This window comes from Salvelinus alpinus, chromosome 28 (genome assembly GCF_045679555.1).
Source record: "Salvelinus alpinus chromosome 28, SLU_Salpinus.1, whole genome shotgun sequence".
Lineage (NCBI taxonomy): Eukaryota > Metazoa > Chordata > Actinopteri > Salmoniformes > Salmonidae > Salvelinus > Salvelinus alpinus.
In genome coordinates, this window is record NC_092113.1 from 45,907,376 (window position 1) to 45,921,814 (window position 14,439).

General features: G+C 43.9%; 1 protein-coding gene and 1 long non-coding RNA gene across 2 annotated transcripts in view; one reads left to right on the forward strand and one right to left on the reverse strand.

Annotated features, from left to right (window-relative positions):
- Positions 1 to 6,889, forward strand: part of LOC139557935 (leucine-rich repeat-containing G-protein coupled receptor 6) — a 99,524-nt gene extending 92,635 nt beyond the window's left edge. Inside the window, exons 17-18 of the mRNA XM_071373291.1 lie at positions 2,218 to 2,298; positions 5,515 to 6,889. Coding sequence (XP_071229392.1) covers positions 2,218 to 2,298; positions 5,515 to 6,713 — 1,280 coding nt within the window. The 3' untranslated portion in view covers positions 6,714 to 6,889. The remainder of the gene's footprint in view (positions 1 to 2,217; positions 2,299 to 5,514) is intronic.
- On the reverse strand, positions 205 to 5,635 carry LOC139557936 (uncharacterized). The gene is made up of 2 exons (XR_011671503.1): positions 5,497 to 5,635; positions 205 to 1,244 (listed from the first exon to the last, which is right to left on the reverse strand). It is a non-coding gene; the product is annotated as an uncharacterized lncRNA (long non-coding RNA).
- Positions 6,890 to 14,439: the final 7,550 nt, after the last annotated feature.

Consider the following 14,439-nt stretch of genomic DNA (forward strand, 5'->3'; position numbering starts at 1 on the left):
ATAGACTCCATTATATTATCTATAGACTCAATTACCTTATATATCGACTCCATTATCATATCTATAGACTCCATTCTCTTATCTATAGACTTCATTATCTTGTATATAGACTCCATTATGTTATCTATAGACTACATTATCTTATAAATAGACTCCATTGTCTTATACATTGACTCATTATCTTATCTATAAACTCAATCAATTTCAATCAATTTTATTTTATATAGCCCTTCGTACATCAGCTAATATCTCGAAGTGCTGTACAGACACCCAGCCTAAAACCCCAAACAGCTAGTAATGCAGGTGTAGAAGCACGGTGGCTAGGAAAAACTCCCTAGAAAGGCCAAACCTAGGAAGAAACCTAGAGAGGAACCAGGCTATGAGGGGTGGCCAGTCCTCTTCTGGCTGTGCCGGGTGGAGATTATAACAGAACTATGCCAAGATGTTCAAAAATGTTCATAAGTGACAAGCATGGTCAAATAATAATCATGAATAATTTTCAGTTGGCTTTTCATAGCCGATCATCAAGAGTTGAAAAACAACAGGTCTGGGACAGGTGGCGGTTCCATAACCGCAGGCAGAACAGCTGAAACTGGAATAGCAGCAAGGCCAGGCGGACTGGGGACAGCAAGGAGTCACCACGGGCGGCAGTCCCGACGCATGGTCCTAGGGCCCAGGTCCTCCGAGAGAAAGAAAGAGAGAAGGAGAAAATTAGAGAGAGCCAAGATTTTCAAAATTTTTATAAATGACAAGCATGGTCAAATAATAATCAGGAATAAATCTCAGTTGGCTTTTCATAGCCGATCATTAAGAGTTGAAAACAGCAGGTCTGGGACAGGTAGGGGTTCCGTAACCGCAGGCAGAACAGTTGAAACTGGAATAGCAGCAAGGCCAGGCGGACTGGGGAGAGCAAGGAGTCACCACGGCCGGTAGTCCCGACGTATGGTCCTAGGGCTCAGGTCCTCCGAGAGAAAGAAAGAGAGAAGGAGAAAATTAGAGAGAGCCAAGATTTTCAAAATGTTCATAAATGACAAGCATGGTCAAATAATAATCAGGAATAAATCTCAGTTGGCTTTTCATAGCCGATCATTAAGAGTTGAAAACAGCAGGTCTGGGACAGGTAGGGGTTCCGTAACCGCAGGCAGAACAGTTGAAACTGGAATAGCAGCAAGGCCAGGCGGACTGGGGACAGCAAGGTGTCATCATGCCCGGTAGTCCTGACGTATGGTCCTAGGGCTCAGGTTCTCAGAGAGAAAGAGAGAACGAGAGAATTAGAGAGAGCATACTTAAATTCACACAGGACACTGGATAAGACAGGAGAAGTACTCCAGGTAACCAACTGACCCTAGCCCCCCGACACAAACTACTGCAGCATAAATACTGGAGGCTGAGACAGGAGCGGTCAGGAGACACTGTGGCCCCATCCGAAGAAACCCCCGGACAGGGCCAAATAGGAAGGATATAACCCCACCCACTTTGCCAAAGCACAGCCCCCGCACCACTAGAGGGAAATCCTCAACCACCAACTTACAATCCTGAGACAAGGCCGAGTATAGCCCACAAAGGTCTCCACCACAGCACAAACCAAGGGGGGGCGCCAACCCAGACAGGAAGATCACGTCAGTAACTCAACCCACTCAAGTGACGCACCCCTCCTAGGGACGGCATGAAAGAGCACCAGCAAGCCAGTGACTCAGCCCCTGTAACAGGGTTAGAGGCAGAGAATCCCAGTGGAGAGAGGGGAACCGGCCTGGCAGAGACAGCAAGGGCGGTTCGTTGCTCCAGAGCCTTTCCGTTCACCTTCACACTCCTGGGCCAGACTACACTCAATCATATGACCTACTGAAGAGATAACTCCATTAGCATAGCTATAGACTTCATTATATTATCTATAGACTCCGTTATCTTATTGATAGACCCCATTACCTTATCTATAGACTCCATTCTCTTACCTACAGACTTCATTATCTTATCCATAGACTCCATTATCTTATCTACAGACTCCATTATCTTACCTGTGGACTCCATTATCTTATCTAAGGACTTCGTTATCTTATCGATAGACCCCATTATATTATCTATAGACTTCATTATATTTTCAATAGATTTCATTATCTTATCAATAGACCCCATTATCATATATATACTCAATTGTCTTATCTATAGACTTCATTATATTTTCCATTATCTGACTTGACAGTTCTGTTGTTTATTCAGATGACCCGGACCTGGAGGACCTCCAGATGGAGATGCAGGAATCTAAACTACAGACTAACATCCAGTGCTCTCCTGTACCAGGTACACACTCCACTGTTTAATACTCCTGTACCAGGTACACACTCCACTGTTTAATACACCTGTACCAGGTACACACAGCACTGTTTAATACACCTGTACCAGGTCCACACACCACTGTTTAATACACCTGTACCAGGTACACACACCACTGTTTAATACACCTGTACCAGGTACACACACCACTGTTTAATACACCTGTACCAGGTACACACTCCACTGTTTAATACACCAGTACCAGGTACACACACCACTGTTTAATACACCTGTACCAGGTACACACACCACTGTTTAATACACCTGTACCAGGTACACACACCACTGTTTAATACACCTGTACCAGGTACACACACCACTGTTTAATACACCTGTACCAGGTACACACACCACTGTTTAATACACCTGTACCAGGTACACACACCACTGTTTCATACACCTGTACCAGGTACACACACCACTGTTTAATACACCTGTACCAGGTACACACACCACTGTTTAATACACCTGTACCAGGTACACACACCACTGTTTAATACACCTGTACCAGGTACACACACCACTGTTTAATACACCTGTACCAGGTACACACACCACTGTTTAATACACCTGTACCAGGTCCACACACCACTGTTTAATACACCTGGTTACCTCACCATCACAGATGAAATCACACGGACGTTAACATCACATGCCTTGCTTATACAAATGCACTGTTAAATACAGACCCCTTCACTTGTTCCACATTGTGTTACGTTACAGCCTTATTTCTAAAATTGATTAAATAAAACGTTCCCGTCATCAATCTACACACAATAACCCCATAATGACAAAGGGAAAACAGGTTTTTAGAAATGTTTGCAAATGTATTAAAATTTAAAAACTGAAATACCTTATTTACATAAGTATTCAGACCCTTTGTTATGAGACTCGAAATTGAGCTCAGGTGCATCCTGTTTCCATTGATCATCCTTGAGATGTTACTACAACTTGATTGGAGTCCACCTGTGGTAAATTCAATTGATTGGACATGATTTGGAAAGGCACACTCCTGTCTATATAAGGTCCCACAGTTGACAGTGCAGCTCAGAGCAAAAACCAAGCCATGAGGTCGAAGGAATTGTACATAGAGTTCGACGACAAGATTGTGTTGAGGCACTGATCTGGAGAAGGGTACCAAAACATTTCTGCAGGATTGAAGGTCACTAAGAACATAGTGGCCTCCATCATTCTTAAATGTAAGAAGTTTGTAACCACCAACACTCGAGCTGGCCGCACAGCCAAACTGAGCAATCGGGGAAGACGGGCCTTGGTCAGGGAGGTGACCAAGAACCCGATGGTCAATCTGACAGAGCTCCAGAGTTCCTCTGTGGAGATGGGAGAACCTTCCAGAAGGGCAACCATCTCTGCAACACTCCACCAATCAGTTCTTTATGGTGGGGTGGCCAGAAGGAAGCCACTCCTCAGTAAAAGGAACATGACAGCCCACTTGGAGTTTGCCAAAAGACACCTAAAGGACTCTCAGATCATGAGAAACAAGATTCTCTGGTCTGATGAAACCAAGATTGAACTCTTTGGCCTGAATGCCAAGCGTCACATCTGGAGGAAACCTGGCACCATCCCTACGGTGAAGCATGGTGGTGGCAGCATCATGCTGTGGGGATGTTTTTCAGCAGCAGGGTCTTGGAGACTAGTCAGGATCGAGGGAAAGATGAACGGAGCAAAGTACAGAGAAATCCTTAATGAAAACCTGCTCCAGAGTTCTCAGGACCTCAGACTGGGGCGAAGGTTCACATTCCAACAGCACAATGACTCTAAGCACAAAGCCAAGACAATGCAGGAGTGGCTTCAGGACATGTTTCTGAATGTCCTTGAGTGCAGCACATACAGAACAAATCATACAGGGAGGTAGATGGTAGCTGTTCATGCTCCCCTGTCCTCAGTGATTCTCTCCTGTGATTCTCTCTCCAGTGATTCTCTCCTGTGATTCTCTCCAGTGATTCTCTCTCCAGTGATTCTCTCTCCTGTGATTCTCTCCAGTTATTCTCTCCTGTGATTCTCTCTCCTGTGATTCTCTCTCCTGTGATTCTCTCTCCAGTGATTCTCTCTCCAGTGATTCTCTCTCCTGTGATTCTCTCTCCAGTGATTCTCTCTCCAGTGATTCTCTCTCCAGTGATTCTCTCTCCCGTTATTCTCTCCTGTGATTCTCTCTCCAGTGATGCTCTCTCCTGTGATTCTCTCTCCAGTGATTCTCTCTCCAGTGATTCTCTCTCCAGTGATTCTCTCCAGTGATTCTCTCTCCAGTGATTCTCTCCAGTGATTCTCTCTCCTGTGATGCTCTCCTGTGATTATCTCTCCAGTAATTATCTCTCCAGTGATTCTCTCTCCAGTAATTCTCTCCAGTGATTCTCTCTCCAGTGATTCTCTCCAGTTATTCTCTCCTGTGATTCTCTCTCCAGTGATTCTCTCTCCAGTGATTCCCTCTCCTGTGATGCTCTCTCCAGTGATTCCCTCTCCTGTGATTCTCTCTCCTGTGATTCTCTCCAGTGATTCTCTCTCCAGTGATTCTCTCTCCAGTGATTCTCTCTCCAGTGATTCTCTCTCCAGCGATTCTCTCTCCTGTGATTCTCTCTCCAGTGATTCTCTCCACAGAACAAAGGGACAGGATCTAGTTTTATAACCCAGCCCTAGCCTGTGGTTGACCAATTAGAATTCCTTGCAGTACAACTGGGCCTATGGCCAAATAACAACTATCCTATTTCAGGGCCACTGTATAGACACATTCCTCCCATGTCTCTGACCCATTGATCAATAATTTCCTATTCCAGAAATAAACACTATTTCCATTGATCATTGATGGTCTATTGACGTTTAGTCCTCTGCGTTGTGTATTTATCTTGGACATATTCTCACATCCCCAAGAAGACTGGAGGCTGTAATCGCTGCTAAAGGTGCTTCAACAAAGTACTGAGTAAAGAGTCGGAATACTTATGTAAATGTGAAATTTTAGATATTTATTTGAGATACATTTGCAAAAATTTCTAAAAACCATTATAGTGTATTGTGTGTAGATTGATGAGGTGGGAAAAAAACAATTTAATCCATTTTAGAATAAGGCTGTAACGTAACAAAATGTGGAAAAAGTCAAGAGGTCTGAATACTTTCCTAATGCACTGTATATTGTTAAAAGTATGTCTCTCTTACCTTTTCTCGCCCACCTAGGTCCGTTCCGGCCATGTGACTCCCTGCTAGGCAGCTGGTTGGTCCGTGTGGGTCTGTGGTGCGTCTCCATCGTGTCTCTACTTGGGAACTCTCTCTTGCTGCTGTCGCTCTTCGGTTCGGCGGGCTATCTCTCCCCGCTGCGGTTCACCGCCGCCTGCATGGCCGCTGCCAACCTCCTAACCGGCGTATGCACATGTACGCTCGCCCTCGTGGACGCCCTCACGCTGGGAGAATTTGGTCGCCACGGCGCCCGCTGGGAGTCGGGTCCCGGTTGCCAGGTGACGGGGTGGGTGTGGGTGTTTGCGTCCGAGGCGAGCGTGCTGCTGTTGACCCTGGCGGCCGTGCAGTGTGGCGTGAGCGTGACGTGCGCGCGGGCCTACGGGAAGGCGCCCTCACACGGGAGCGTCCGTATGTGCGCATTCTTCTGCCTCACCCTCTCTGTCACCCTGGCGTCCCTCCCTCTGGTCAATGTGGGGGAGTACGGTTCCTCCCCTCTCTGCCTGCCCTCCCCCCTGCATCCCCCCTCCTCCCATCCCCCCTCCTCTCTAGGCTTCCCTCTCTCTCTGATCATGATGAATACTCTGTGTCTGCTGATAGTGACAGTCTCCTACATCCGTCTGTACTGGGAGCTGCTGAGAGGAGAGTGCGAGGGGCTGTGGGACTGTAGCATGATTAAACACATCACCTGGTTGATCTTTATCAACGGTCTCCTCTACATCCCAGTAGCCTTCCTGTCTCTCTGCTCCCTGCTGGGGCTGCTTTCTCTGGGGGAGGAGGTGCTGAAGTCTGTCCTGCTCCTCCTCCAACCCCTCCCCTCCTGCCTCAACCCACTCCTCTTCCTCCTATTCGCCCGAGACCACACCCATTTCTTGTTCTGGCCACATCCCAAGGAACGCCCCCAGTTACACCGGGACCGCGTGCTTGAAGACTCGCTGGTCTCTGTGGACACAGAGAAGAGCTTGTGTTCTGATTTGTCGACGCAGGTGTCACTCGCCGAGGCTGACGCCCTCTACGGTGGAAGCCCCGCCCTCCAACCCCGGATGGATCCAATCAGATTCTCCCACTGCTCTTCTTCCTCCTCCTCCTCGGTTCCTCTGATCCCCTGTCAGACACCTTCCCCCAGCCTGAGGGAAAGAGAGATGGAGAATGAAAGAGAGAGGGAAAGAGATATGGAGAGAGAGAGGGAGGCAGAGTGGTAAGGTTTGAATCACTAAACTACAATGGGACACAATCTCAGGTGTAAAAGCACCGCTGGCTGGGACCCTAAGAGACATTATAAACCAACACATGCCCTACTGCTTCCTTCTTTATCCTCCCCCCTCTCTCCTCCCCTCCCTCTCTTCTCCCCTCCCTCCTCTCTCCTTCCCTCCCTCCTTTCCTCTCTCCTCCTCTCCCTCCCTCTCTTCTCCCCTCCCTCCTCTCTCCTCCTCTCCCTCCTCTCTCCTTCCCTCCCTCCCTCTCTTCTCCCCTCCCTCCCTCTCTCCTCCTCTCCCTCCTCTCTCCTTCCCTCCCTCCCTCTCTTCTCCCCTCCCTCCTCTCTCCTCCTCTCCCTCCTCTCTCCTTCCCTCCCTCCCTCTCTTCTCCCCTCCCTCCTCTCCCTCCTCTCTCCTTCCCTCCCTCCCTCTCTCCATCCATCCCTCTCTCATAAGGGGACCATTACAGAAGAACAGCAGCAGGGGTCTTCTGAAAGAGCATCAGTCCTGGAGAAAGCATCTTCATTAATGTCACCATCGCTCCACACGGAGACATCGTACAACAGTCCTGGAGAAAGCATCTTCATTAATGTCACCATCGCTCCACACGGAGACATCGTACAACAGTCCTGGAGAAAGCATCTTCATTAATGTCCCCATCGCTCCACACGGAGACATCGTACAACAGTACTGAAGAGTCTACTACTAAGCATATCACTAAGGCCTCAATTCAATCCAACCTGCATTCAAGTTTTTTCACAGTAGCTCTTTTTCCAAAGATCAAATGAACTCACAGACTGGTCTTGGGTACTGTATAAAACCTACAACTACTAGCAGGGTAGGGGGTAGGGGACAGGGATTGTCTAGAGGTTCTGGTGTACAGTAGACTAGCTAGCTGGGGTCCGTTCAGCGAGGGGACAGGGATTGTCTAGAGGTTCTGGTGTACAGTAGACTAGCTAGCTGGGGTCCGTTCAGCGAGGGGACAGGGATTGTCTAGAGGTGCTGGTGTACAGTAGACTAGCTAGCTGGGGTCCGTTCAGCGAGAGGACAGGGATTGTCTAGAGGTTCTGGTGTACAGTAGACTAGCTAGCTGGGGTCCGTTCAGCGAGGGGACAGGGATTGTCTAGAGGTTCTGGTGTACAGTAGACTAGCTAGCTGGGGTCCGTTCAGTGAGGCTGCAGATGTAAATTCATTAATGACGTCCCGTCTGTTCTGTTCTACACCATATACATGTCTATGTATGGTGTTTTGTAACGTTCCACCCTGCTGAACAGAGACCAGGTGATGATGTAAATACAATGTAACTACCTCTGAACTAGTATGTTATTGTTCCTATAGACGTGTTGTCTGACGGCGTGAATATGGAGGGTATACAGGGTACAACAGGTGTATAACAGTACAGGATACAACAGGTGTATAACAGGTGTATAACAGTACAGAATACAACAGGTGTATAACAGTACAGGATACGACAGGTGTATAACAGGTGTATAACAGTACAGAATAGAACAGATGTATAACAGTACAGGATACAACAGGTGTATAACAGGTGTATAACAGTACAGGATACAACAGGTGTATAACAGTACAGGATACAACAGGTGTATAACAGTACAGGATACAACAGGTGTATAACAGGTGTATAACAGTACAGAATACAACAGGTGTATAACAGTACAGAATACAACAGGTGTATAACAGTACAGAATACAACAGGTGTATAACAGTACAGGATACAACAGGTGTAAAACAGTACAGGATACAACAGGTGTATAACAGTACAGGATACAACAGGTGTATAACAGGTGTATAACAGTACAGAATACAACAGGTGTATAACAGTACAGAATACAACAGGTGTAAAACAGTACAGGATACAACAGGTGTATAACAGTACAGGATACAACAGGTGTATAACAGTACAGGATACAACAGGTGTGTAACAGTACAGGGCACAACAGGTGTGTAACAGTACAGGATACAACAGGTGTATAACAGTACAGGATACAACAGGTGTATAACAGTACAGGATACAACAGGTGTATTACAGTACAGGATACAACAGGTGTATAACAGTACAGGATACAACAGGTGTATAACAGTACAGGATACAACAGGTGTATAACAGTACAGGGTACAACAGGTGTATAACAGTACAGGGTACAACAGGTGTATTACAGTACAGGATACAACAGGTGTATAACAGTACAGGGTACAACAGGTATATAACAGTACAGGATACAACAGGTGTATAACAGTACAGGATACAACAGGTGTATAACAGTACAGGATACAACAGTACAGGGTACAACAGGTATATAACAGTACAGGATACAACAGGTGTATAACAGTACAGGATACAACAGGTATATAACAGTACAGGATACAACAGGTATATAACAGTACAGGATACAACAGGTATATAACAGTACAGGATACAACAGGTATATAACAGTACAGGATACAACAGGTGTATAACAGTACAGGATACAACAGGTATATAACAGTACAGGGTACAACAGGTATATAACAGTACAGGATACAACAGGTGTATTACAGTACAGGATACAACAGGTGTATAACAGTACAGGGTACAACAGGTATATAACAGTACAGGATATAACAGTACAGGATACAACAGGTGTATAACAGTACAGGGTACAATAGGTGTATAACAGTACAGGATACAACAGGTGTATAACAGTACAGAATACAACAGGTGTATAACAGTACAGGATACAACAGGTGTATAACAGTACAGAATACAACAGGTGTATAACAGTACAGAATACAACAGGTGTATAACAGTACAGAATACAACAGGTGTATAACAGTACAGGATACAACAGGTGTAAAACAGTACAGGATAAAACAGGTGTATAACAGTACAGGATACAACAGGTGTATAACAGGTGTATAACAGTACAGAATACAACAGGTGTATAACAGTACAGAATACAACAGGTGTAAAACAGTACAGGATACAACAGGTGTATAACAGTACAGGATACAACAGGTGTATAACAGTACAGGATACAACAGGTGTATAACAGTACAGGGTACAACAGGTGTATAACAGTACAGGATACAACAGGTGTATAACAGTACAGGATACAACAGGTGTATAACAGTACAGGATACAACAGGTGTATAACAGTACAGGATACAACAGGTGTATAACAGTACAGGATACAACAGTACAGGATACAACAGTACAGGATACAACAGGTGTATAACAGTACAGGATACAACAGGTGTATAACAGTACAGGATACAACAGGTGTATAACAGTACAGGATACAACAGGTGTATAACAGTACAGGATACAACAGGTGTATAACAGTACAGGATACAACAGGTGTATAACAGTACAGGATACAACAGGTGTATAACAGTACAGAATACAACAGGTGTATAACAGTACAGGATACAACAGGTGTATAACAGTACAGGGTACAATAGGTGTATAACAGTACAGGATACAACAGGTGTATAACAGTACAGGATACAACAGGTGTATAACAGTACAGGATACAACAGGTGTATAACAGTACAGAATACAACAGGTGTATAACAGTACAGGATACAACAGGTGTATAACAGTACAGGATACAACAGGTGTATAACAGTACAGGATACAACAGGTGTATAACAGTACAGGATACAACAGGTGTATAACAGTACAGGATACAACAGGTGTATAACAGTACAGGATACAACAGGTGTATAACAGTACAGAATACAACAGGTGTATAACAGTACAGGATACAACAGGTGTATAACAGTACAGGATACAACAGGTCTATAACAGTACAGGGTACAATAGGTGTATAACAGTACAGGATACAACAGGTGTATAACAGTACAGGATACAACAGGTGTATAACAGTACAGGATACAACAGGTGTATAACAGTACAGAATACAACAGGTGTATAACAGTACAGGATACAACAGGTGTATAACAGTACAGGATACAACAGGTGTATAACAGTACAGGATACAACAGGTGTATAACAGTACAGGATACAACAGGTGTATAACAGTACAGGATACAAAAGGTGTATAACAGTACAGGATACAACAGGTGTATAACAGTACAGGATACAACAGGTGTATACCAGTACAGGATACAACAGGTGTATTACAGTACAGGATATAACAGGTGTATAACAGTACAGGATACAACAGGTGTATAACAGTACAGGATACAACAGGTGTATAACAGTACAGGATACAACAGGTGTATAACAGTACAGGATACAACAGGTGTATAACAGTACAGGATACAACAGGTGTATACCAGTACAGGATACAACAGGTGTATTACAGTACAGGATACAACAGGTGTATAACAGTACAGGATACAACAGGTGTATACCAGTACAGGATACAACAGGTGTATTACAGTACAGGATACAACAGGTGTATAACAGTACAGAATACAACAGGTGTATAACAGTACAGGATACAACAGGTGTATAACAGTACAGGATACAACAGTACAGGATACAACAGGTGTATAACAGTACAGAATACAACAGGTGTATAACAGTACAGGATACAACAGGTGTATAACAGTACAGGATACAACAGTACAGGATACAACAGGTGTATAACAGTACAGAATACAACAGGTGTATAACAGTACAGAATACAACAGGTGTATAACAGTACAGAATACAACAGGTGTATAACAGTACAGGATACAACAGGTGTATAACAGTACAGAATACAACAGGTGTATAACAGTACAGAATACAACAGGTGTATAACAGTACAGGATACAACAGGTGTATAACAGTACAGGATACAACAGGTGTATAACAGTACAGGATACAACAGGTGTATAACAGTACAGAATACAACAGGTGTATAACAGTACAGGATACAACAGGTGTATAACAGTACAGGATACAACAGGTGTATAACAGTACAGGATACAACAGGTGTATAACAGTACAGGATACAACAGTACAGGATACAACAGTACAGGATACAACAGGTGTATTACAGTACAGGATACAACAGGTGTATAACAGTACAGGATACAACAGGTGTGTAACAGTACAGGATACAACAGGTGTATAACAGTACAGGATAGAACAGGTGTATAACAGTACAGGATACAACAGGTGTGTAACAGTACAGGGCACAACAGGTGTATAACAGTACAGGATACAACAGGTGTATAACAGTACAGGATACAACAGGTGTATAACAGTACAGGATACAACAGGTGTATAACAGTACAGTATTCAACAGGTGTATAACAGTACAGGGTACAATAGGTGTATTACAGTACAGGATACAACAGTACAGGATACAACAGGTGTATAACAGTACAGTATTCAACAGGTGTATAACAGTACAGGGTACAATAGGTGTATTACAGTACAGGATACAACAGGTGTATAACAGTACAGGATACAACAGGTGTATAACAGTACAGGATACAACAGGTGTATAACAGTACAGGATACAACAGGTGTATAACAGTACAGGATACAACAGGTGTATAACAGTACAGTATTCAACAGGTGTGTAACAGTACAGGATACAACAGGTGTATAACAGTACAGGATACAACAGGTGTATAACAGTACAGGGTACAATAGGTGTATTACAGTACAGGATACAACAGGTGTATAACAGTACAGGATACAACAGGTGTATAACAGTACAGGATACAACAGGTGTATAACAGTACAGGATACAACAGGTGTATAACAGTACAGGATACAACAGGTGTATAACAGTACAGGATACAACAGGTGTAAAACAGTACAGAATACAACAGGTGTATAACAGTACAGGATACAACAGGTGTATAACAGTACAGGATACAACAGGTGTATAACAGTACAGGGTACAACAGGTATATAACAGTACAGGATACAACAGGTGTATAACAGTACAGGATACAACAGGTGTATAACAGTACAGGATACAACAGGTGTATAACAGGTGTATAACAGTACAGAATACAACAGGTGTATAACAGTACAGAATACAACAGGTGTAAAACAGTACAGGATACAACAGGTGTAAAACAGTACAGGATACAACAGGTGTAAAACAGTACAGGGTACAACAGGTGTATAACAGTACAGAATACAACAGGTGTATAACAGTACAGGATACAACAGGTATATAACAGTACAGGATACAACAGGTATATAACAGTACAGGATACAACAGGTGTATAACAGTACAGAATACAACAGGTGTATAACAGTACAGGATACAACAGGTGTATAACAGTACAGAATACAACAGGTGTATAACAGTACAGGGTACAATAGGTATATAACAGTACAGAATACAACAGGTGTATAACAGTACAGGATACAACAGGTGTATAACAGTACAGGATACAACAGGTGTAAAACAGTACAGGATACAACAGGTATATAACAGTACAGAATACAACAGGTGTATAACAGTACAGTGAAATTCTTTCCCAACATTGCAATGATTATTATAATAATAATATAATAAATAAATAAAGAACTACAATGTCAGTTAAAAACACGAGAATGGTTGTATATACAGGTCAGTACCAGAACCTTATTCAATGTCCAGGGTTCTGGAGTGGTTGTATATACAGGTCAGTACCAGTACCTTATTCAATGTCCAGGGGTTCTGGAGTGGTTGTATATACAGGTCAGTACCAGAACCTTATTCAATGTCCAGGGGTTCTGGAGTGGTTGTATATACAGGTCAGTACCAGAACCTTATTCAATGTCCAGGGGTTCTGGAGTGGTTGTATAAACAGGTCAGTACCTTATTCAATAGTTCCTGACATGACGTCTCGTCGTTTCAACTAGTTCCCGACATGACGTCTCGTCGTTTCAACTAGTTCCCGACATGTCGTTTCAACTAGTTCCCGACATAACGTCTCGTCGTTTCAACTAGTTCCCGACATAACGTCTCGTCGTTTCAACTAGTTCCCGACATAACGTCTCGTCGTTTCAACTAGTTCCTGACATAACGTCTTGTCTCAGGTGACCCGTTTCAACTAGTTCCTGACATAACGTCTCGTCGTTTCAACTAGTTCCTGACATAACGTCTCGTCGTTTCAACTAGTTCCTGACATAACGTCTCGTCGTTTCAACTAGTTCCTGACATGACGTCTCGTCGTTTCAACTAGTTCCTGACATAACGTCTCGTCGTTTCAACTAGTTCCTGACATGACGTCTCGTCGTTTCAACTAGTTCCTGACATAACGTCTCGTCGTTTCAACTAGTTCCTGACATAACGTCTCGTCGTTTCAACTAGTTCCTGACATAACGTCTCGTCGTTTCAACTAGTTCCTGACATAACGTCTCGTCGTTTCAACTAGTTCCTGACATAACGTCTCGTCGTTTCAACTAGTTCCTGACATAACGTCTCGTCGTTTCAACTAGTTCCTGACATGACGTCTCGTCGTTTCAACTAGTTCCTGACATAACGTCTCGTCGTTTCAACTAGTTCCCGACATGACGTCTCGTCGTTTCAACTAGTTCCTGACATAACGTCTCGTCGTTTCAACTAGTTCCTGACATAACGTCTCGTCGTTTCAACTAGTTCCTGACATAACGTCTCGTCGTTTCAACTAGTTCCTGACATAACGTCTCGTCGTTTCAACTAGTTCCTGACATAACGTCTCGTCGTTTCAACTAGTTCCTGACATAACGTCTCGTCGTTTCAACTAGTTCCTGACATAACGTCTCGTCGTTTCAACTAGTTCC